Genomic DNA, 21,862 nt, shown 5'->3' with positions numbered 1-21,862 from the left:
GGATTTTCTGCCACTGTGTGTCAACGGCTCGTGCCGTCGGCCGGATCCTAACATATTCCCCTCATCAGTTCGCTAACCTTTGATTCAACATCTCTAGCTTCTGCTCTGACATGGGAATTCAGGTCAGCCTCACCCTGCATGCCTGGGCCTTCGTTTTTGTGTAGCACTCACCCTCCCAGCCAGGGAATGTTATGTTAAAGGAAAAAAAAAAAGACGATTTATCTGCCGCTTCCCTACTCAGGTGCAAGCAGGATGAGTCATCCAGGTAATTGTACCTGTGTTTGGATCTGAAGTGAACTACTTAAAGCTCTGCAAAAACATGTATTACTTTTCTTACAGAGCTTCTGCTTTTGTTTTTTTTTTTTGTTTTTTGTCATACCTCAGTGCTTCAGCTCATTGAATAAACTTTAACAGACTAAACCATAAAAGGCCAGTGTAAATAAATAAACATAATAGCCCTGCTTAAATTATTAACTCGGATTGACCACATTTACTGGTTCAGTTTCGTTATCCACACCCTGCCTGACCTATGGAATAACTAAATCTCTCAAACAGAACTGGTTTGACAACATGAAGCAGATTTAAAGGCTGCAAAAGCAACACATTTTTCCACAAGAGAAGACAAGACATTGACATCCAGGCTGGAAAGAGCTACAAAGTCAAGAAAACATGGCAATAAATTTCACTCAAAAGATGCCTCAAACTTAAGCAGGTGGTCTTATAAAAGCCCAGAACATTATCTGCGGAAATGCAGATTTAAATGAACCAGAAACAGAAAAACTGGGAGCTTTGTGGTGTTTCAGAGGCTCTTCTCTTTTTCAAAATCTGGCTGACTTGGCATAGTTGATGGAACCATAATTAATTGATCAACACATCCAAAGGTTGCAGCATAACAGCTCTCAACTGGACTTAAACTCAAGTACAGTTTAGTTGTACAACAGATAATGATCTGGACACCACCAGCCGGGTCATCTTTAAATATCTGACAAAAAAGAAGCAGATTTAAATCCAGTTACTTAAATCTGAGGTATGAATCTCTGCAGCTCCTCCACAGTTAGTCAAAGTCATATTTAAATTCTGTCAGTTAGTTGGGTGACATCTTATCTACTTCTCTAATTAATACTCCGTCTCTCTGTCTGACCTGTCTGCAGTTTTTCTAGATAATTTTTATTCACTACTGGATTTACAAATTAAAAGGCCATGGGATACAAAGAAAGACTGTAACCTAAAATCCAAATTAAAGAAATTGAAGTTTGTGTTTTTAATGTGTCAAAGTTTGTAAAACTTAAAGGTCTGTGAATACACCATAAAGTTAGAATGGCTTTAAGAGTTTTTGTAAAAGTAACCAGAAACATTTTGTCATATTCCTCTTGAAAACCAACCTTTTATTTTTACAGTGCATCAAAATCAAACTTTAAGGTAATCTTGAGTCACATATAGTCAATAGAAACTAGAAATAGATTAGCAGAAATTAACTATTAATCCTTACTGAGGACTTAAACTAGTACTTAAAAAAATTAGATTGACCTAAAAGTAAATGACATTGTGTGAAAACTGAGCTCTGCTTAGCTTCTATCTCTGCTAACTATCTGCTGATAAAAATGTTGAAAGCAGATAGTTTGAAGTTCGTTGCAGACACGATAATGTTAAGGTAGTTGAGACGTGGTGCTGTTCTCCGAGTACCAATGTGTGTGTGTGTTTTTTAAAGGGATCAGTCGGGGTGGGGCACCTGGGATTAAATTACACAATACCAAATCTGCCCTGAGGGGGTCTGAGATCTTGTTTTCCTCCGTCTTCCTTCTCTCTTCCCACTTCCTGATCTCTCCATTCTCCACCTTTTCACCCAGAGGAAGAAAGACCATCCTCACTACAATGTGTTCAGTGTGTCTAAGTGACAATGGCCTTTTTTTTGTTTTGGCTGAAGCATGCATGTGTGTGCGTGTGTGTGTGCGTGTGTGTGTGTGTGTGTGTGTGTGTGTGTGTGTGGTGTGTGTGTGTAGGTGGGTGTGTGTGTGTGCGTGGACGGGCATGTGTGTGTGTGTGCGTGTGTGTGTGGAAACTCAAGAGATAGTCACTGAGGACAGTACGAGGGAGTTCCCACAGTTTCGCCTTGAGTCACATTCTGTCACCAATAGGCGCCACCTAAGTGTTTGTGCTCCTCCACTTTAAACACAGAACAGCTCAAATCAAGCAGAAGGAGGCTGGAAAATTCACAACATTATGTTTATTGCTTTTTTTTTGTTTTGTTTTGTTTTCAGTATGTCTGCAGCAGGACTTCCTGCTTTTGGACACGTGTATACAGAAAATATTGATTCTAAACATTAACTCTGCATGGCACACATGACAAAACTTATGAGACATATGTCAAACATGTCCTTCAGTAAGCAATGTTTCTAAAAAATGTACAAACGATTTAAAGAGATAACAAGGAACAGGTTTTGTTCAATCATATTTCACACTGTCACTGCAGATGGTGGAGAAAAGACGAGACACGTTGGATCATAAGAACAAGAGCTAATGAAATCGAACAGGGACCTCCTCGGATTCCTGAGATTCATTCGTTTGAGTCAGTTAATCTAGATTAAAGCAAACTTTGGGGTTAAGGCACTGAGAATCACATGTTGAAGGAGAAGAAACCAAGACGCTAAAGCAGCGTTGGCATTAACCTACAAAAATAGAAACAACAGAAAGGAGGAGAGACGACACATTTCTGTGAAGTGAGTCTGATGCCGGAGTCAGACACACAATATGGTTGGTCCAGATTCCCAGCAGGGGGGATGTGTTGTGGGTAAATCAGCAGCGGTATTAATGAAGACACCAGTGTTTGAGTTTTCACAAGACAGAATTATTTCTGCATGAATCAAAGGTTGGGATGACCATGAGAAAAAAAACACAGTGATGCAACACTGTCCAGAAACAGAATAGGGTGTGTTATCCAGAAGACTGAACTCTGTTGAAATGAGTAAGAATAATACAGGTGCATCTCAATAAAACAAAATGCCAATGGAAACTAAATTCAAACGATGAAACTCATACTTCAAGTGTCTTTTTCTGATCATTTTGATGATGGATTAATGAGAACCCAAAATTTAGATCAAATATAAAAACATTTTAAATAGAGAAACGTCACTCCGTTCGCTTGTCCGTCTCAGTTTATTCCTCCACTAAGTTTTCCTTCATTTTGAATGGATGCAGCACTCTGAACAATCAGTTTCTTTCATTTGAGGAAAACAGCTTGCTCCTTTCTCCTCCCCCCAACACAATGAATGTTTCTGCATGTTTCTGAATTGTGAATCCCATCAAAATAAGTTTTTTCTTCATAATTTTCAAAAAGGGAGAACGTTAACCCTATTGGTTGTGTACCACTTATTTACCACATTTTTTTCTTCCACTTAACTTTAAATTAAGAAGCCTTGATACAAGACCTCTTGTTTGGCAGTAATCGTTTGTGGCTAATCCACTTTGTGGATTCTCTCAGTTACTGGTGGAAAACTATTAACTGCAGGAAATAAAAATACTTCTATACTTTTTGAAAAAACATTTTGTGTTTTCATTGGCCTTCAACATTTAAAAAGGTCTACAATGAATTTATATAATGTATCGGTTTTGAACCAAACTGCTGATAAAAATGACCTTTTCAATAATATTCATATTTATTGAGATGGATCTGTATTTGCATGTCTTGCATTAAACTTGCAGACTTCCTGAATGCTGCAACCAGAGACACATCCAGGTTTGTTTGATTTTGTTTTGCAAGCTTCATTTCAATCACTATTTGAAAATCCCGTCATTAATCTGCCGCTTTTGTCGTTTTCTGGATCTGAACCACCCTTAGCAAACGTTTGCCATCAGAAGATACTGCATCTTTATTCGTCTTTACATTTCTACTCGTTAGCAGTGCATTGGTATTTAGCATCATGTAAACATCTTAAGTTTTACTACAGTACTTCTTTATGCACTACAGCTTTCAATACAATCACTGCATACTTGTCTCCATATGCATATAAACACAATATTCATGCGTAATATTCACATTCACATCTCTTTCACACAGTCACTTTCACTCTTCACAGAAAAGCTTGGAGAAAAGGCTGAGCTCAGTTGCTACTAGATTATACTTCTCTAGTTTGGCTGGCAGATATAATGATTCCAGTAACTAAACAAGTTTAAAAAAAATCTCTATAAAGCTTTTAAACATACAGATAATGTGCAATATATATAAAAAAATTGCTATTTTTGGCTAAGGCTGCAGTAAATTTGGTATAAAATACATAAATTTTTTTAACCTAATAATATAAATAAGATTTCTAAAAGACTTAAAAAAAAACACAAACTAACAAGTCGTTGTCACATATGCATACACTTTCTGTGCGACGCTACAGTAGGGTCAGATCCAGGTACTGGTGGCCCCCGGGCTTTGTGATGAGAGGAAGGGACATAAGAGGAGTTTCTCCTCCGCCGGTCTGACCCATGAGACTGCTGGTCAGCAGAGAGACAGACTCCACAGGACCCTGGGAGGACGGCAGGAGGGGGAGAAATAGGGACACAGAAAGACAAATAAGTTAGAGGAGAAAAAAAAAAAAAGGTAACAAAAGTACAAAAAGAAGCCCTTCCACCAGAGCCAGATGTTACCCGCCACCTCCTCAACTGCCTGAAGGCCACATCTGTTGTGGGACCCGTCCATTAGCCTAGAGCGTCAACTGACTGTTCATTAAACCCTCGGCGTTGATATGCAGGTCAAATTTAAAGTGCATAAATTCAGTTTATACCGACTGAAATCAAGGCCAGTCCAAGTCATAAGCAAACGAGGCGGCTGCTTAAGGCAGCTTGGTTTTGTTGCAAAGATGTGGGAACTTCAGATCTGTGGCTACGTTTGTCATTAATCTGAAATATATTTCCTGAATATCACTCTTAAATAAAAAAAATGAATGTGTTTAAATCTTCATGACGGCCATAGTTTGACAACAATAAAAAATGTTCCTATTTTAATCATTCCTGAAAGTGAATCTCGGCTAGCAGTTTTCTTTGGCTGTGTTGAAAAACCACCATTTAAAATCAGAGTTTGTAGTGAATTGAATTCAGACTCAAGTAAGAGAAATAAACTGTGTCCACAGTTTTATTTCAACATATACACTGCCATTTGTTTATTAAATAAGTTGAAGTTGCTTTTGTGAGAGTTATGCCAAATATATTTGGTGATGCAACGTTGATTTAATTGTTTGGCTGAACCATAAAACGCAGGCTTAAAACACAGATAAACAAGAGTAGATCCAGCTTTATGCCAAAATGGCTACCAGAATGCTGTGGCGCATCTTCATTGCAATAAAATGCAGATTATGTCTGTTCAAAGGGTTTTAGGCCAGAGCTGTGTCACTGTGTGGGGGGATGAGGCTCCATTTTACATGGTAATCTGGGGTAGACACATAATCAATATCAAGAGATGAAATATTCTGATAGAATATCCAAAATTTACTGATCTCTGATCCAGAACTGCATAGCATTCTGGGAGACGTAGGCAGAGAAAAGGCTTTAGCAGCTCAAGCTCTCGCAGCCAATTAAACCGGTAGCATCAACTAACTGACTCGTTAGTTACCTAGCAACAGCTTGTTGAGTAACTTGTGGTTTCCTAGCAACAGCTTGTTGAGTAACTTGTGGTTTCCTAGCAACAGCTTGTTGAGTAACTTGTGGTTTCGTAGCAACAGTTTGCCTCATAACTAAGGAAAAATTCATAAACATCGGCATGAAGTGGAAAACTGTGGATAAAACAGGAAATGTCACGCCATCAGTTCGGCAGGATTTGGGATTTTGAAACCAAATACGGTTTAAATGTTGAGGTTTGTTTTAAAGTGCACTTCAAGTACACTGTGTATCATGACGGTTATTATTCTTAGCAAATTTTAGTATTTCTTGATCTCAGTAATCACAGTCCTAATAATAAAATTTGTGGGATGTAACAAATAACTACTAAAGTTTTTTTTCCGTACTTGCCACTTACAGGAAGACGCACATCACTTCTAAGGGGCAATTCTCCAGCGTTAAATACCCTCGATCTCTGCTTATAATGTAAAAAAGCTCAGATTTCTCCAGTAAACCTTCCTGGAGCTCCAATGTGAGTCATTTCCGCATGAAAATGCGGCATCATTATGCTAATAGCTCGGCGCGCTATAATTTCCCACGGAGAGCATCAGATTTTTGTTCTAAGGCTTCCAATGTGCTTTTAATGAGACTGTAGGTGTGAATCACAGCTGAGCTGCTAAAAGCTCCTGACTCAACCATTCAGTCAGAGCTGATTCACAACACCCAACACACAGCATATTGGTTGAGAAATATTTGTTTGGACTCCTCTGCGTGAAATTGTAGCAGATTTAAAATGAGATGAGATAATAACAAGCTTTTCTCCAGACAGACACACTTCATCCGTCGACGGCTTTGGTTTTGTTGCATAAGGCTTCACGTTGCAGTGTGGAGAGGGGATTGTAAGTGAACAGTCAGTTTTCTCGTTTTACCATCCCTGCACTGAGTAAAAAAAATATTCAGTAGGACAGAAACACACCACTCAAATTAAAATGATCCGAAAAGGTGAAATAAAATCCAAGACATCTGCTATAATCCTCCAGCCTTGTCCTATTGAGCCCAGAAACCCTTAGTGAAAAGTCAAGCCATCTCTAAAAGCTGAGTCTAAAATAATTCCCCCTAACTAAGCCCTGAGCCAATCCTTACCTGCCACCTGCCTCAGACACCTTAAATACACACCCATTCTTTGGGCTGCGTAAGAAACGTCCTAGCCGGGTCGTGAGCGTGGATGAAAGCATCCTCTGGAGCGTACTGCGTCGTGATAAAAGGAGGGGTATAACATAGACACATTTAACCGTTGAACTCAACATGGGTCCAAAATTTAGCAGGAAAAATGTTTAGTTCCAACTCTCAATCAGGGATGCACACACTGATACTAAGTCAAACTGGTAAACCTGCTACAGAAACGTAAAATATTTATTAATTCCTATGTATATTGTGAAGTCTCTATATATTTATTTCCATATGAAAGTGATACATTTTATCCCCCAATCATTTTTATTCCCTTTCTTACGATCAAGAGAAAAAGTGGGCCTAAAAATTGGTCGTAACTCGCTGTCTAGCTAGTTTTGATGAACTTTGCACCATTGTTTTCAGATGCAGAGGGACTTAAGCATCATAAAAAACTCTCTACTTCTTCTTTATTATAATGGCTGTTGGGAAAAACAACTAAAGGAAACATTACCGGCTGATCTGTATGTCAATCAAGTGACGGCATGGATAATATTCTGACCCCTATTTTATTTGTTTTTTACTTCATGCAGTTTACCCACTCTACTTTTGCAGCACCCCTGCTCTAAATGATAAAATTATTTGTTTATGTCTTTTCCCCAAGTTTCTTGACTCCGCTCCTGCTTTAGACAACAACTTGACTCACTCCAGTTCAAGTCAAAGCAAGCAGCAGTGCATGTGTGACAGAGCAAGGAGAGGAGACAGGATAAACTAGTTTGATAGCCTCTAGGCAACCGCACTGGATGCCTAACAGTCCACACCCATAATACCAGAAGATTTGAATAAAACACTTGGGTCTACAGAGAGGTGTGTGAACACTGAAGGTATCGATTATATGCTTAAACATATATATGTATATATAAATGTGCTATGTGAATGAATGTGAGGCTTTCAGGGAGTTGGTTCTTACCTGATATCCCTGCACAGCGTTGATGAGGTCTTTAACGCCGCTGCCGTTGTAGGGAAGGCCAGGCATCCGCACCAACCCTCCAGGGGAAGACATGGAGGAGTGGGCCGGGAAGAAACCCAGAGTTGTAGGCGAGCCAGGAGGACTGGGAAAAAAAAAAAAAGTGAACTTAATCTTATTTCTCAGAGGTTCTAAATGAAAAAAAAAATGGCTTATTCTCAGAAACTAAAACACACACTAACTAAGCAGCGGGAAGAAAAGCATGAAACTGGGAGGGACTGTGGGTGTTTAAATGCCTTCAAAATGACCGTCCAGACAGAAACAGAGGTCACTTCATGTTTACCAAGCTCCCTGATAACACAGTGTGCAGTTATTAACCACCCTTGTCCCAGTTTTTCTCCTTGACAAGAAACATTTCAACCCCAGACTAAACGTTCTTTTATTTCTGGTGACTAGAGCAGATCGAACAATGTGAGCGCCGCTCCAGTCTACAGTCTCTAATACGTGATCCCTCTGCATTTAGCTTCATCTGTCCTCCAAATTAACTGTGACCAGGTGATGTGCAGTGATAGTTTTTTTCCCCATACAGTCATGTGGAAAAAATAGATGCTTTTCCAACATAAAAATGCCAACCATAGTGAAAGGCTTAAGTAATACAAACACATAAGAAACTAACAAATTTTCAGTCAAATTTTCATGAAATTATTAAAGGACCAATTACACTTCCTTCTGTAATTTTTTACGCTTCCTTCATTAAAATTTTTAAACAAATATTTAGATTTTAGTCTGATCATTTCTGTCGATTTTGAACTCCTTTCAGAATAAGATGTTTTAGGGCATCTTGTCACTTTAAATCCAAAATTAAAATGAGTTCTTGGAGGTATAAACTCAACATTTATGTCCCAACAAAAAAATGATACGCAATTCTACCACTTGGAAAAGCAGAAGTAGGGCCTCTTGTACAATCAACTAGGAAGCAGGAAGGAGTTTCTCGACAGTAAATCACCAACAAAAACACTCCAGCAGCCATTGTACAGCGCACAAATCGGTAAAACCAGTTAATCAAACGTCCTCTTTGGTTACTAGGTGATGGGCAGAGTACCACCTTTTTGAAAAGGTTTTTTTCCAGACACCAAAAAAACATTAACTTACTGCCCAAGAACAGCTGGATATTTTTCAAGTTCTTGGGCTGTTTTTAGAAGCAGTTGAGACAAATGGGAATACGAAAATGTGCAAAATAATATGTTTCTGTAACACTCCGCGTACTGATGTAGAAAAGCCCAGTATGACCCTCAGAGATGTAGACAGGACCACTGAAGTAAGAGTGAACATCATGAGTAAGAGCAAGATCCTACATGAAGCCCAAACAAGCAATCAAAAACAGACTGAACAAGTTTAACTTTCCTTAGAAAAGGAAACCAACGCTCTCTCAGAGCAACAAAAACGCCTGGACCAGCGTTCACTAGAGCGAAAGATAACATAAAAATGTTTTGGTACCGCACAGAGAGAGGCAAACTTTCCTCAGAGTCTGCTGGATCGGGACAAGAACAACTTTTGCCTCAGGCAGAAAACACATTTTTGTTGATGAGTAAATTAAGGTTTAAGTTTTAAGTCACTTAAGAGCTGAATAAAAAAAAAATTGACATCAACATGTGAATATTTTCTTAAATAACTCAATATTTAATGGGGCGCCCCATTTATTTCATAAAGCTTTAAATTTGACAGCATTTTCAGTTCAGTTTCATTTTAGTTTGGTAAAGAGTCAACATTACACAGAAAACCCAAAATTTACCAAAAAGGGATCGGCTGAAGAAAATGATGCGCAATTATATCACTTTAAAGGTTTAAAACAAACATAAACTTTTTGTTTATGTTAGGCAAACATAAACAAATGTTTGCCTAAAATGTTCATAAACTCAGCAGCAGCTTGCAGTATTAAAAAATATCTTCTGTTCATATACATACACATATTTTGAAGGAATATGGCTGAAAGTTATGACCACAAACAATTGTTTCCAAGATTTAACAATGTTTTTGTTTATTTTTAACCTCTAATTGTTTATTTAATTTTTTTTACCTGGGGTAGTAAGCTCCGTAGTTCATGTACAGCTGAGCTGATGCGGGGTAGTAAGGATGTCCGGGGTGCAAGGGACGGGGAGCCAGCAACATCTGCCCCATAGGAGGGTAAAGGGCAGTTGCAACTGCGTCCGTGGGGAGGATTTGTTGAACTGGAGTGAAAGAGTACGATGGAGGAGATAAACCTAAATAATGGAAGAACAAGGACAGAAACAGAAATATAAAATCCGTCACACCTGGAGGAAGGGGGAGTCATGGTGGTGAAGCTAATCGTTTGATGTTGAGAGAGCGGCTCATGCAATGACCACTGATGTTTTTATTGTGCATGTGATGCATGCATTTTTCTGTGTAATGTACAAGATTTACAGAAATTACAGTTTAAAGATTCAAAAAATCAGTTTTAATTAGATTATGATTGAGCTGATTGATTGGAAATAAGACTCTTTTGCTCTTTTCCTAATTCTTCATAGATCAATCTACATGAGAACGAAACTGAACAATCCCAGCAGCAAGAAGCTATTGAAATTATTACGTCTTAAAAAGCTATTTTAGATGTACATATCCCAATATTTTATAGTAAAATAAAAAGGTTAAATCACTTCAGTCGTTTATTTTAAAAAGTAAAATTCTTTTATGACATATTGTTTCCACGATCGGTGTCTTTCAACTGTATGTTTGAGTAAATTACTAAGATTATGCTTTTCAATGAAAATCCAACAAAGTAAGAATATTGCAAAAGACTAGTGATAATAATGCTGTGGGTTTTAGCTCAGGTCAGTTTATTGGTCAGTCCAGCACAGAGATCACTGGTCATTAAACCAGATCTGTCCTCCTGTTACAGGGACTTTTCTACCTCTCCAGTCTTCTGTCAGACTCTCTGAACTCTATTTTCATATAAAATGCAAACGTTCATCTCAAAAGATGATAATGGTCTCCTGTGCAACAGTTCTTCTTCTCTTTAGCCCAGTTGAAACGTGTTTATAGTTGTCAGGGACAGTTGGATGTCCTGTCCTGGTTCGTAATGTGGGAAACGACTCTGGTTCAGTCCATGTCTTGTAAATCTCACCCAGAATTTTGAATAGTTTTCCTTCATAAACCTCAAAGAACTTTAGTTAGCCCTGTTTTTTAAGGGACCTTAATCTACCAGACTTTTTTCTTCCACTTAACTTTCTATTTATAAGCTTTTTTTTTTATAAGCTTATAAACAGCTTAGAAATGATATTTTTGTGGCTTATCCTCCCTGTGGAAATATGATTACTTTGGCCTTATATATATATTTTTTTTATGTAATATTAACAATTTCTGAAAAAAAAAGTATTATCGCTAGCTAAAAATAACAATAATCAAAATGAACATAAATATTTTGAATACATCACTATGTGTAATGTATGTATTCTAATTATAGTGAATATTTTCTTATTTAAAGAAATTATCTAAAATGCATCTCAAAATAAGCGGAACTCATTCCAACTAAAGCATGTAATATTGCCTATACAGATATAATCATTTGCAACATAAATCAGACATTCATCAGCTGTCAAACCAGCTTTAATTGTGAACAGACACTGAGACCAAAGCACATCTACGCAGCAGCTCTGCCCACCCCTCGCACAGATCCTGATTGGACAAGCACAGGAGACCCACACACATGCCTAACGTGTGCTTGTCTGTTGAGGCTAAATCCCAGGACCGCCACTACCGATCTGACAGGATCAGAAAACTGTAAGCCGCGCTGCCGTATTCTGAGCTTGTTGAGGAACCGCTTTGCTTACACTTTTCAGAGCCTTTCAGATCTTTGTGAATCAGTTCAGCAGTGGTAGAGTAAAGGAATCAGAAACGAGTAACAAACATGCCGATGGAAAATTACGCTACAGTATCCAATCAGAGTGAAAAGTGAAGGAATGTATTAAAAACAGTATCATCATTACATGCAAATGGTTGTAGTGATCATACTAAATTAAAACAAGAAGACTCACGTTGATACACACACACACACACACACCCACACACACACACACACACACACACACACACACACACACACACACACACACACACACACACACACACACACACACACACACACACACACACAGTCAGAGTATGAATCCTTCCCACATCCTCCCACAGATCTAGATTGGAGGAAAAACCAGCAACTCTGCCACCCCGGCAGGAGCCCACCTACCCTGCAGACCCGAAGCACCCCCAGCTCCCAGCAGCACTTACGTCTGGACTTACATGGCGGCGGGCTGAGCCCTGTCCCACTCCTGCTCCGGCTGTGTGTGTGTGTGTGCGTGTGTGAGAGTGAGCCTCCCATCAGCACCAGGCCCATCTCGTCAGTGCTGCAGGGAAACACTTCCACGTAGCGGCTGTTCGCCCCGCGCTGGCTGGACATCACGTGTTTGTGGAGCCGCTGCGAGGCCTGCAGCGCCCGCTCTGCTGAGGTCATCTGGATGAAGCAGTCGCCCGACGGACGGCCCTGCAAACACAGAGGAGAGAGGAAATGTGTCGCATCGAAGACACATTTGATACTTCACTTGCAGAGGCACAGAAATCACAGAAATGATCCAATAACCACACCACTTGGTCTCCCGCTCCACTTTTTTGTCTGCACTGTTGATAGCTGACTCACCTCAGCATGCCAGAAACCTGAAACTGAAAGTGATTTTCCAAGAAATTTGGCTAACAATTATTTGCCCACTGGAGGCCACTCAAGAGTGACTTTAAAATTAATTCCCAGCTACGCTGTTGTATCAAAGTATCAAGGACACAGAGCAGCTGAAAACTGTGAATTACAATCTCTAGATCACAGTAGACATACACTATTCAGTACAGTGGCACACAAACTTCAGATTCACCTAATGATCCACAAAATCCTGTTTATTTATTTACATTTACACCCAATTAAAAAGCCCTTTTTAATTCTTATCTTTATGGGTTCAAGCCTGCAGAGGCACAGAAGATTCTGAAACATAAGTTACAATTTCATACGCTTTATATTACTCGACTCATTGGACCGGATCAGACAGGATAAAGAACCTGGTACTGTTGATTATAATTTCGCTGCGTTCTACAAAAATGCTAAACTTTCAAGTAAAATCTCATTGTTGTCTTAAAACTGAATGGCTGAGAAATGTACATCTCTTACCTAGAGATGAAAACAAACACAAAAATGACAAATAATTTCTAAAACTGGTAACACTTCTTACACTAAAGTTAAAGTTAATTTTGTGGCTAATCTGACATGTTGTAGCAGATTAAATTTATGTCCAGACTACAAACATAATCTGGACCCCCATCTACAGGAGAGAGAACCAACAGTGTTGAGGGGATCGTTTTGCAAAAACTGAGAGTATTTTCACATCACCTGCAGCCTCAGGCAATCAGACAACGCCTCAAAATGATGATGAATGATCTCAGTGGCCATGGCTTTTGAATGAAAGCATGAATCTCAACTTAAAAGAACCCATCAGTTTTTATGAAGGTCATATTTTCAAGACATATTTATTCAGTTGATATGAAACTTCACATTCATCTTCAAGTTCTTTTTCAAAACTTGACTATGTTTTGATGGTAGGTGAAAGAAACTGAGAAAAAAAACTTCATTCAGAAAAATGTCTGATCTAGTGGAGTGGAAAATATGGTCTATTTGGAGATTTTAAGTTTTGTGTCCAAGTTGACTCCATGAACAGTGACCATACTAGCTTGAAATTTAACATATTTTGTTAAGAAGTAAGTAAAAGGACATTGAAAAAGATTAGTACAGGATGAACACGAGGGGATCATTAATGCAAAACTTTATCTTTTCCTGTGGTTATCACATTTTATTTACCTTCATGGCTACCAATTATTTCTTAAAATTGATGCTTTAAAATGCAAAATGATGCATAAATTTGGGCTTTGAGAGATACAAGAGAAATGTGCTAGGAAGAACATTTGCATGTCTCAATAAGGACAGTTTGCACTTCTGGAGCACCTTGCAGTTCAAATTTATTATTGTGTTTTATATTAATCTTTTAATCTTATTTAATTTATTATTTGGAGAGACAAGAACTTTTGAGAGACAGGAACAAACCGTCCTCTCAAAGAAACAGTGATGCAGTGACAATAAAGTTTATGTTGACTGAATAATTTTGTAAATTTGTGGAAGAAAGTATGTGAGCGCAGGGTGTGTCTAGATGGTTGCTGCATGTACCTGCTGGTTGAGCACCATGTGCACACCATGTGGTCTGACATCTTGTGTAAACTCGCCCAGGAAGGTGAGGATATCCTCGATGCTCGCCGTGTACGGTAGGCCCCTCAGCCTGAGGCAGTCCCTCACACCGCCAGGAGGAGGCAGGAGAGAAACCGTGGGCAGCACTGACACCAGGGGGGCCGGGGCAACAGGGATCAGCGGGGCGGAGGAGTACCGGTTCAACACCTGGAATACACACATGGTTTGACATGAGAATTGAAGTATTCATTCTGGATTAGGATTTCCTTGTTTGCCTGAGATGCTTTTAGATAAAGCAGCCAACTCAGACCTGCTGTTATGAGTTCAAACCCAACAATGAAACACCTACATGGCAGAACTAAGGAGGCAAAGAAAGCCGAGGCAATGCTGTGTTTAAATATGTCGCGCTGTCAAACAGGAGCTGGCCTGCAGCCAACAGGACACCAGCATGTTTGCATTTCTAGAGAAGACAGATAAAGGCCTCACAGGCTCATATACAAGAGGAAAAGTCTCTGCATAGATATACTTATGGGCTGTAGGTGCACCAGTCACAAGAGATAGGAAATTGAACATTAGAACCTCAGTGGACAGAGCGAAGCAGTGCAGGATTCTAAAAAGGAAGAAGTTTGTTTGCAAACACACAGATAGGATGAAGGTCTCAGGATTAAGGCTACACCCTCACATTGCTACAATATCTAATAGCCACAAGCATAAACATGATTTAAAACTGGAAAAAACCCTAAAAGGTAAGAAACAAAACAGCAAATAATAAATCTTCAATTGTTTTATACTCATTATTATCCCAGCCTCTTTCTGACCATTCAATTAGTAGCTTTAAGGCTGCAGTACATAACTTTTATTAAAAAATATATCTTTTTATATATTTGTTAAAACTGTCACTATGCCATAGCATTATGGTTTGATAATCTGTGAAAAAAATGAGTTCTCTGACTTTTCCCAGTAGGGTCTTAGTATTGTCAATCACCTCTCCATGTGGCGCTGCTCGTCCCCACCGCCGTAGCTCTCAGCTACACTGCAGCTAGCAGTGTAGCATGCTAACTAGAGTGAATGCTCACTCTAGTTAGCATGGCCACTGATGACAGTTTTCCTGTAACGGTAAGCTGTTTCTTCGCCACCATTACATTGAGATTGATTGGCAGCTCTAAGACACTCCTCCTAGCTCTGATTGGTTGGTTTTGGTGGGGTGCATTTCCTCACACAGCAGTAGCAGCTTAGCTTAGCTTACTTGGAAGCTCGATCTTTTCACAGATTATCAGTCTCACAACTTGGTGACAGTTTTAACAAATATGCAAAAACAAGAACTTTTGTAAAAGTTACCTTCTGCACCTTTAACAATACAAGTGTAATATGCATGTAACATCTTATTTTTCCTCAAACCTTCCACCAACACCACCAGACAACCAGACCCGCCACTCTGTTTAAACTGTTAGGAGAATCAAAGCTACATCACACCCCGACATACCTGCTGCACCTCCGCTGCCGTGCTTTTGAACAGCTCAATGTATCTCTTCCCCAGGAGCTCCTTGTGTTTCCTCAGAGCACACTGAGCGTGCTCCTCACAGGCAAATAACACGAAAGCGTCTCCCGTCGGTCGTCCGTCCGGGTAGCGGACGAAGAGGATGCCGTTCTTCCCTCCGCTGATGGGACACGTCTCTTTAGAGTCGTCCTCTGGTGAGAAAAATCGGAGAACGTCGTCGTGCGAGGCGTTGAAGGGGAGTCCTCGCATCCTCACTATGATCTGGTCCTCGCGGGACAGGAACATTGCTACCTCGTTTGAGGTACCTGATGGGACACAAGAAGATTTAGCCAAACTCACAACATGTTACGTTCTCCTTTATGGACTGCAGTGTAAGTGTTTTTTTTTTTTTTTTTTAAGTTTTGTAGCTTAAATTTGTCAGTTGCTGGACAGGAAAAAGTGCTGAGAGAAAAAGTGAAAGACAAGAAGCACAGAAATAGTACGAGGTCAGGAATTTAAATGCATTTTTGTGGAAGTCAAACTTGACTTTATCATCTTCATTATACAAAATTTCTTCTAGCATGTTATTGTCAGGCTCTTGTAAAATATGTTATTAATGTTATGTTATTATTTTTCACCACAGCTGAGTCATAGCGGACGATTCAATCTGCAAATTATAGGTTTTCTGTAAAATAATTGGAACAAAACACACCTAATGGAAACGTTAATTAATGGGCTACACTTTAACAAAGTGCATGACATTTTAAAATGTGGGCATAATTTCATCTTTATGTTTTTCTAAAATGTGAGTGATTACAACTATTACATTCAGGAATCTGCAGGCGCAGCAGCACCACCAAATGTCCTCAGGACTTCAACTAATCCAATCTTTTATTGCAATGCGAATGGAAAAATGTAGTTATGCATTATAGTTAAATATAGTAAACAAATAGTGCAATTTTTTCACTAACAGTCTTTCCTCTTTGCAGAGGTGCAACCAGAAAGTTTCCAAAAAGCGCGGTTGCATGGGAACCAAAAAGCAAAACAAAAATTAATAAGATTGATTGTGTTGCCATCACAATTAAAGTTTATTATGTTGCTGTAATGATTAAAGAAGTAGACAAATATTACAAAGTGGCGCCCGACAAAACACAAAAAAACAAAGGTGAAATTATTATTTCCAATAACTAAACAAATACTAAAATAATAACTAACAATTTCACCAAATAGGAAAATTTAATTTTATACAATAATTTGGACATTTATTTTTTAATTTATTTTGCATTTTGTTACGTATTCAAACTTGAAATTGCTATAACTACATGCATTTAGCTGATGTTAGTGTTTTCAACAGTCCTATCCATAAATATTTAAATCATGTATCCATTCACTTGTGGCGATTTTTGTTTTTGATACATATAATCCTTCTAAGAAATGAGAAAATATACATCATACGAATTCACGGTTGTCTCACCTCCTGCTATCTTCAGAAAGTCTTCTCCCGTTGCTTTGTAAACCTGTTGTTAAAAACAAACATGTTGTCCGTTTAGTGCTTGTGGCTTCAGTGTAAAATTGGTGTAAAATGACAGAATGAGGGGTTTTCAAGCTGTGCCTGCTGATCCGTTACCTCAATGTATCTGTTGCCCATGTGGTGCTTGTGCCTCTGCAAGGCTAAGTCTCTGTGCTCTTCACTGACAAAACGAACAAGTGCTTCTCCATTCCTCCTGCCCTGAGCGTTGAGACACAGAGCGGCTCCTCCTCTGTAAAATACAACATTGAGCATACAGTGGAAGATCACCCTAAATGAAAGCTTGCGTGACTGCACTCCATTTCCACTTGGACGTACTTGGCAATGTTGAGGCCTTTAAAGAACCGAGCGATGTCCTGGTCAGAAGACTGCCATGGCAACCCTCTGGCTCTGATCACCGTGTTATCGCACACTTTCTCCATCTTACTGCTGCAGACAGGGATACATACAAATACAGTCTCAGGAACAACCTGGTAGGAAACAGACTGGGTTGATTCTAATGTTAGAAAGAGAATAAACAAAAAATAATTCACTTACCAAGTGCCACCTTCAAATCTCTCATTTACTCTCTCTGGGTTGCAAAAACTGTGACCTGGAATGGAAAAGCAAAGAATGATCATTATTATAGTTTATAGTTTAAGTGCTTTTCTTGCTTTCGATTTTAAAATCACCCACTTTCAACTTTTATTTTGTTTTTTTACACTTAAACATGGATTGGACCTTCACATTTTGAGGATACAGAGCCTCACAGAAGTGAGTTTTTTCCACATTCTGTCATGTTAAAAACTTGAATTCATTTCATTGGATTTTATGAGTTAAATTAACCAATTCAAATTTTTCAAAATGTCTCTTTATTAATGAGTAGGGTCCTTGATTTTGTACTTCATTCTCAATGTAAATGCAGCTGTTCCATGAAGACCTCAGAGGTTTGCGAGAGCACATTAGTGAAGAAACATAATGAAGATCAGGGAACGCATAAGAAAGGTCAGGGAGAAAATTTAAAGTGGATAAAGCTATAGAATATTATCCACAGAGCTCTGTTCAATCCATCATTACAACAAATCTGACCTTTATGGAAGAAACAGCAACAGGAAGAAAAAAAACGTTTTTTGAGTGAATATGTTGGAGTTTTGCACAAACGCAGTAAACATGTAGGCAAAGGCACCCTGGTCAGAGGAGACCAAAGTTTACATGCAAAACAAAATGTGGGGAGGAAAGCCCAAAATGTATATCATGCTGGACACATCACATGTGGCATGTGGTGGTGGCAGCATTGTGGTGTGGAAATGATTTTCTTCAGAAGTGACAGAGAATCTGGACAAAGCTGTTGGGACGATGGATGGAGGCAAACACTGAGGAAACATGTTAGAGGCTGCAGAACACTTCAGATTTGATAGAAGAACTACGACCCTAAACATCTTCAGAATATAGTTTGCTCTATAGCTTTAGAGCAAACTATATTCATGTGTTAGATTGGCCTAGTCAAAGTCCAGACCACACTTTCCAGATTTTTTTTTTCTAAAACATTTTAACTCGTGTATAATTTTCCTGGGTGGATTCTGAAAAAGACATTATGTACCATGTATTGCTACGTTAAAGGTATGTGCTACTTTGTGTTCGCCTGTCACATAAAATCCACCAAAATTGAAGTTACTCGATAGCGTAATTAGCAGCTGTCGTTCTCTTCTCCTACTACAGTGATAGCAAATCTGTCTCGTTTACAGTGCAGTTTTCTCTTAGCCTCCTGTGTGAGATACTCACAGTATGGCTCAGAGAGCAGAGAGAGAACAATGCTGGTCATAAGCTGGACCTGCTGCACGGCCACTTCTGCAGGCAGAGGATCCTGATTGGCCGAGGGATCCCACATGGAGGACACGTCGACAGGTAGGCTAAGAGCTGAAGAGGATCCAGTTAAGAAAAGTACTTATCCAGACAGACAGGTGTGTTTAATGAAAAATGGGAAGAAGCACGTCTGGATGGGTGACTTAAAACACTGACATGCCGGGTTTTCTGTACCACTGGGTGTGTGAGGTTAGCCCTAATGGCTAAACACACACTCTTTCTCTTATGGCTTTGCAAAGTGCTCCATTCTTTCCTTATTTGCATTTCAAAACCTCTTACTCTGCAGCCAACACCCTGGCTTTAAACCTGTAATGAGTTATTACTGAGTGTAAAATGTTCACACCAGATTAAACCAGAACGAAGGAACCAAAAGCACACTTACAGTGCAGTGAAAATTATTTGCACCCTTACAGATTTCAGCTTGGACGTTTTTATTATTTTCAGATCAAACAGATGTTAATATCAAAAAGAACCTGGGGAAACATGAAATGCAGTTTTCAAATGCTGAATTCCCTTAGGGAAAAAGATAAAATGACACTTTTGTTATTATTAACCTATGTGGAAAAATAATACCATGCAATGAAAACTGTTTTATGTTTTTGTGAAAGAACTTTAGCCCACTTGTAGTTGCTGAAATATATTTAAATCACATAAATTGGAGACGGTTTGCATCTTTTTATCCTCTTTCAGCTCACACCACAGCATCTCAATCAGATCACGCCAAAATGTTCATTTTGTTTTTAATTGTTTAGTTCCATCTGTACTTTCTGAAAAGCTGCACTAACTTTACACAAAATTTCAAAAAAAAGGTTCTACCTTTGTCTTATCAGAATACGTTTCAAATGTCTTGGGGATCTTAAGAATTATTTTTGCCAAATGTGATACAAGTGTTTGTGTTATTTATATTATTTTGGTCTTGGTTTTAGTCTCATTCTCATTAAACCATTAACACTCATCCTAATGGACGTATCCAAGACCCGCAGTGCATCTCTTTTATTTTCATTTTTTTGTGATCTCCTGGAAAACTATTTTGTCGCCGAGTCACTTCTGGCAAACGTTCCATGTTTTGTCCCTTTGTGGATAACGGCTCCTATTGATGTCCACTGAAGCCTAAGAGTTGTTGTAACTCTCTCAATGTTGTACTATTATAACTGTTTCTCTTCCGGTTTCGACACGTTTTAGATCTGGGCCTGATGGTTAGCTTTTGGAGACCTCTTGACCCACTTTATGCCGTCAGACAAATGTGATCAGACACATGTAATGTAAGCTTTTATCATTTATATTTTCACCTGGGGTCACAGAGGTTCGGATAGTTTTTTTTTCCCTACATATATGAAATCTTGCTCATGTGATCTTTGCTGTTAACATTTGTTTTTTGTTTTAAAGCATTTAGGTGTGATATAAAATCAATCACACCAGACATTTTTAGTACCAACAAGTCAACAAAGGATACACTCTGCCATGACGTGTGCATTCAAAGCCTTGAGGTCAGAGGTGGCGAAGTGGTTCTTGAACTCTTTCCGCAAGTCAAAGAAAGAGTAGAAACAGTCTGGGACCGGGATGTTCTAGTAAGAGGGGAGAACATTCAGAGAAAAGGATGTGAACAAGAAGCCCATTAGCAGCTGCTGTTTTATTACAGTCACCGCATTCATGTTTGCTCAAGCCAGCATGGCACACACCGCCTTCTTTGCGACTCTTATTTGTGTAACAGTTGTGGGAGAATGCATTCAGCCTCTCTGCCTGCGCACAGGTGTAGCACGGTATGTTCAAGGGGCGTGTGTCATTGGACAGGTTCAGAGTAACTCGGCTGAGAGTCAACGCTGGAGTTTCCTGCAGCCGGGAGGCGTTCAGCCCAACCCAGTTCGCTCACCTTGCTGGCGGCCTCTGGGTGAATCACTTGACGGATATGGAGCTGCCCGTCCGTACACAAACACAACGACGTGCCCGCGCCCGCACTGTTCACCTCATTTGTCAGCTGCAGATTGAACTAAAATACAAAATAGAGAAAGGGGGGAGGGACAAGTCGCTTACTGGAAGAAAACTTGATTATCGCCAAGATTTAAGGCCAGAAGACAATTGACATTGAAGACTCAAAAGACATCATTACCATATTTAAACCACTGTCAAGACTTGCTGCAGTGTACATGCAGTCTGCTCCGGAGGAAGACTCATCCTCTTTACACTCAACCACCACATCTTCATCTGACTTTTCCTCTGTGGAGTCTGAGAGGTCAGGCCTAATGAGGATCTCATTCACCCTGCCCAACTGGTTCAGAGACAGAAAACAAGTCAGTCCTGAAACAGAAACTTACCGAGGAACCTGTAAGGTTTGGAATAACAGCGCACATCTAAATATCTAAATGACTGATCTTTTGTCACATCATAATGTAGATATTATGACTCTCATGAGCAGGAGCCGGTTAGTTTGTGACATTAAGCATAACAGACGTTTAACATCCTTACATATTACCACAAAAGTATCTTTGCTTCTTTGGATTCAAATCAAACAGATAATTCAAGAAAAGAACAGAACAGACATTTTGTTAAAGAGTCGTTCCAACTCTTAACATGGTGTGGTTTGAGTTTATAGTCTCCCCGTCCATTCTACTCAATAGATTTCCTGCTTGAACCACATCCACAGCTAAAGAGTAAGAAGGCGATTTTTGTTGTTGTTTGTTTTTGTTTTTACCGTTTTGGTGTTCACATTGACCAGCTGCCAGACCAGCCGGTCCAGGTCCTTCTCGTCAGAACCCAGCAGCTCTCCGCTCGCTCCAGATGTGGCGGTGAAAACCACCACCAGGTAGTCTACCTGCGCCGTCATCTGAACGAACACGACCCTGAAATAAAAAAAACCTGAGGGGATACTGCACTGAGCCGGAGGGCAGCGCGGAGGGCGATGTGAGGCTGAGACGCGAAGGAGGAATAGAAATGACTTTCACTGTGACACCTGAGCGCAAAGGTGAGCTTGGTAAATCCAGAAAGCTTGATCCCTCCCAGAACCTGCTGCAGTCACCA

At 39.5% G+C, this 21,862-nt stretch overlaps 1 protein-coding gene across 4 annotated transcripts; it reads right to left on the bottom strand.

Moving 5' to 3' along the window:
* Positions 1-2,209: 2,209 nt before the first annotated feature.
* On the bottom strand, positions 2,210-21,862 carry esrp1 (epithelial splicing regulatory protein 1). Of its 4 annotated transcripts, none has more exons than XM_055047741.1 (16): positions 21,537-21,862; positions 20,955-21,113; positions 20,718-20,834; positions 20,301-20,412; positions 18,767-18,901; positions 17,543-17,597; positions 17,324-17,434; positions 17,105-17,237; positions 16,952-16,994; positions 15,484-15,803; positions 13,983-14,207; positions 12,014-12,266; positions 9,789-9,972; positions 7,715-7,856; positions 6,754-6,825; positions 2,210-4,511 (listed from the first exon to the last, which is right to left on the bottom strand). In XM_055047741.1, the coding sequence occupies exons 1-16, from the start codon at positions 21,666-21,668 to the stop codon at positions 4,377-4,379; spliced, it is 2,328 nt and encodes a 775-aa protein (XP_054903716.1). In that variant the 5' UTR covers positions 21,669-21,862; the 3' UTR covers positions 2,210-4,376. The 4 variants fall into 4 exon arrangements, with proteins under 4 accessions (XP_054903716.1, XP_054903717.1, XP_054903718.1 ...); XM_055047742.1 differs by having other exon boundaries at positions 12,026-12,266; XM_055047744.1 differs by having other exon boundaries at positions 4,411-4,511; positions 6,721-6,825.

Source organism: Poeciliopsis prolifica, unplaced genomic scaffold (genome assembly GCF_027474105.1).
Source record: "Poeciliopsis prolifica strain line A6 unplaced genomic scaffold, Auburn_PproV2 SCAFFOLD026, whole genome shotgun sequence".
Lineage (NCBI taxonomy): Eukaryota > Metazoa > Chordata > Actinopteri > Cyprinodontiformes > Poeciliidae > Poeciliopsis > Poeciliopsis prolifica.
Note: the sequence above shows the minus strand (reverse complement) of the source record. Positions and strands in the feature narration are given on the sequence as shown.

Excerpts from the sequence above, each read along its gene's own strand:
- esrp1 (XM_055047741.1), bottom strand. The coding sequence starts at position 21,668 with ATGACGGCGCAGGTAGACTACCTGGTGGTGGTTTTCACCGCCACATCT. Across the intron at positions 21,114-21,536 it reads TCAATGTGAACACCAAAACG|TTGGGCAGGGTGAATGAGAT; the intron begins GTAAAAACAAAA and ends TCTCTGAACCAG. Across the intron at positions 9,973-12,013 it reads GCCGCCATGTAAGTCCAGAC|GTTTATCTCCTCCATCGTAC; the intron begins GTAAGTGCTGCT and ends TCCATTATTTAG.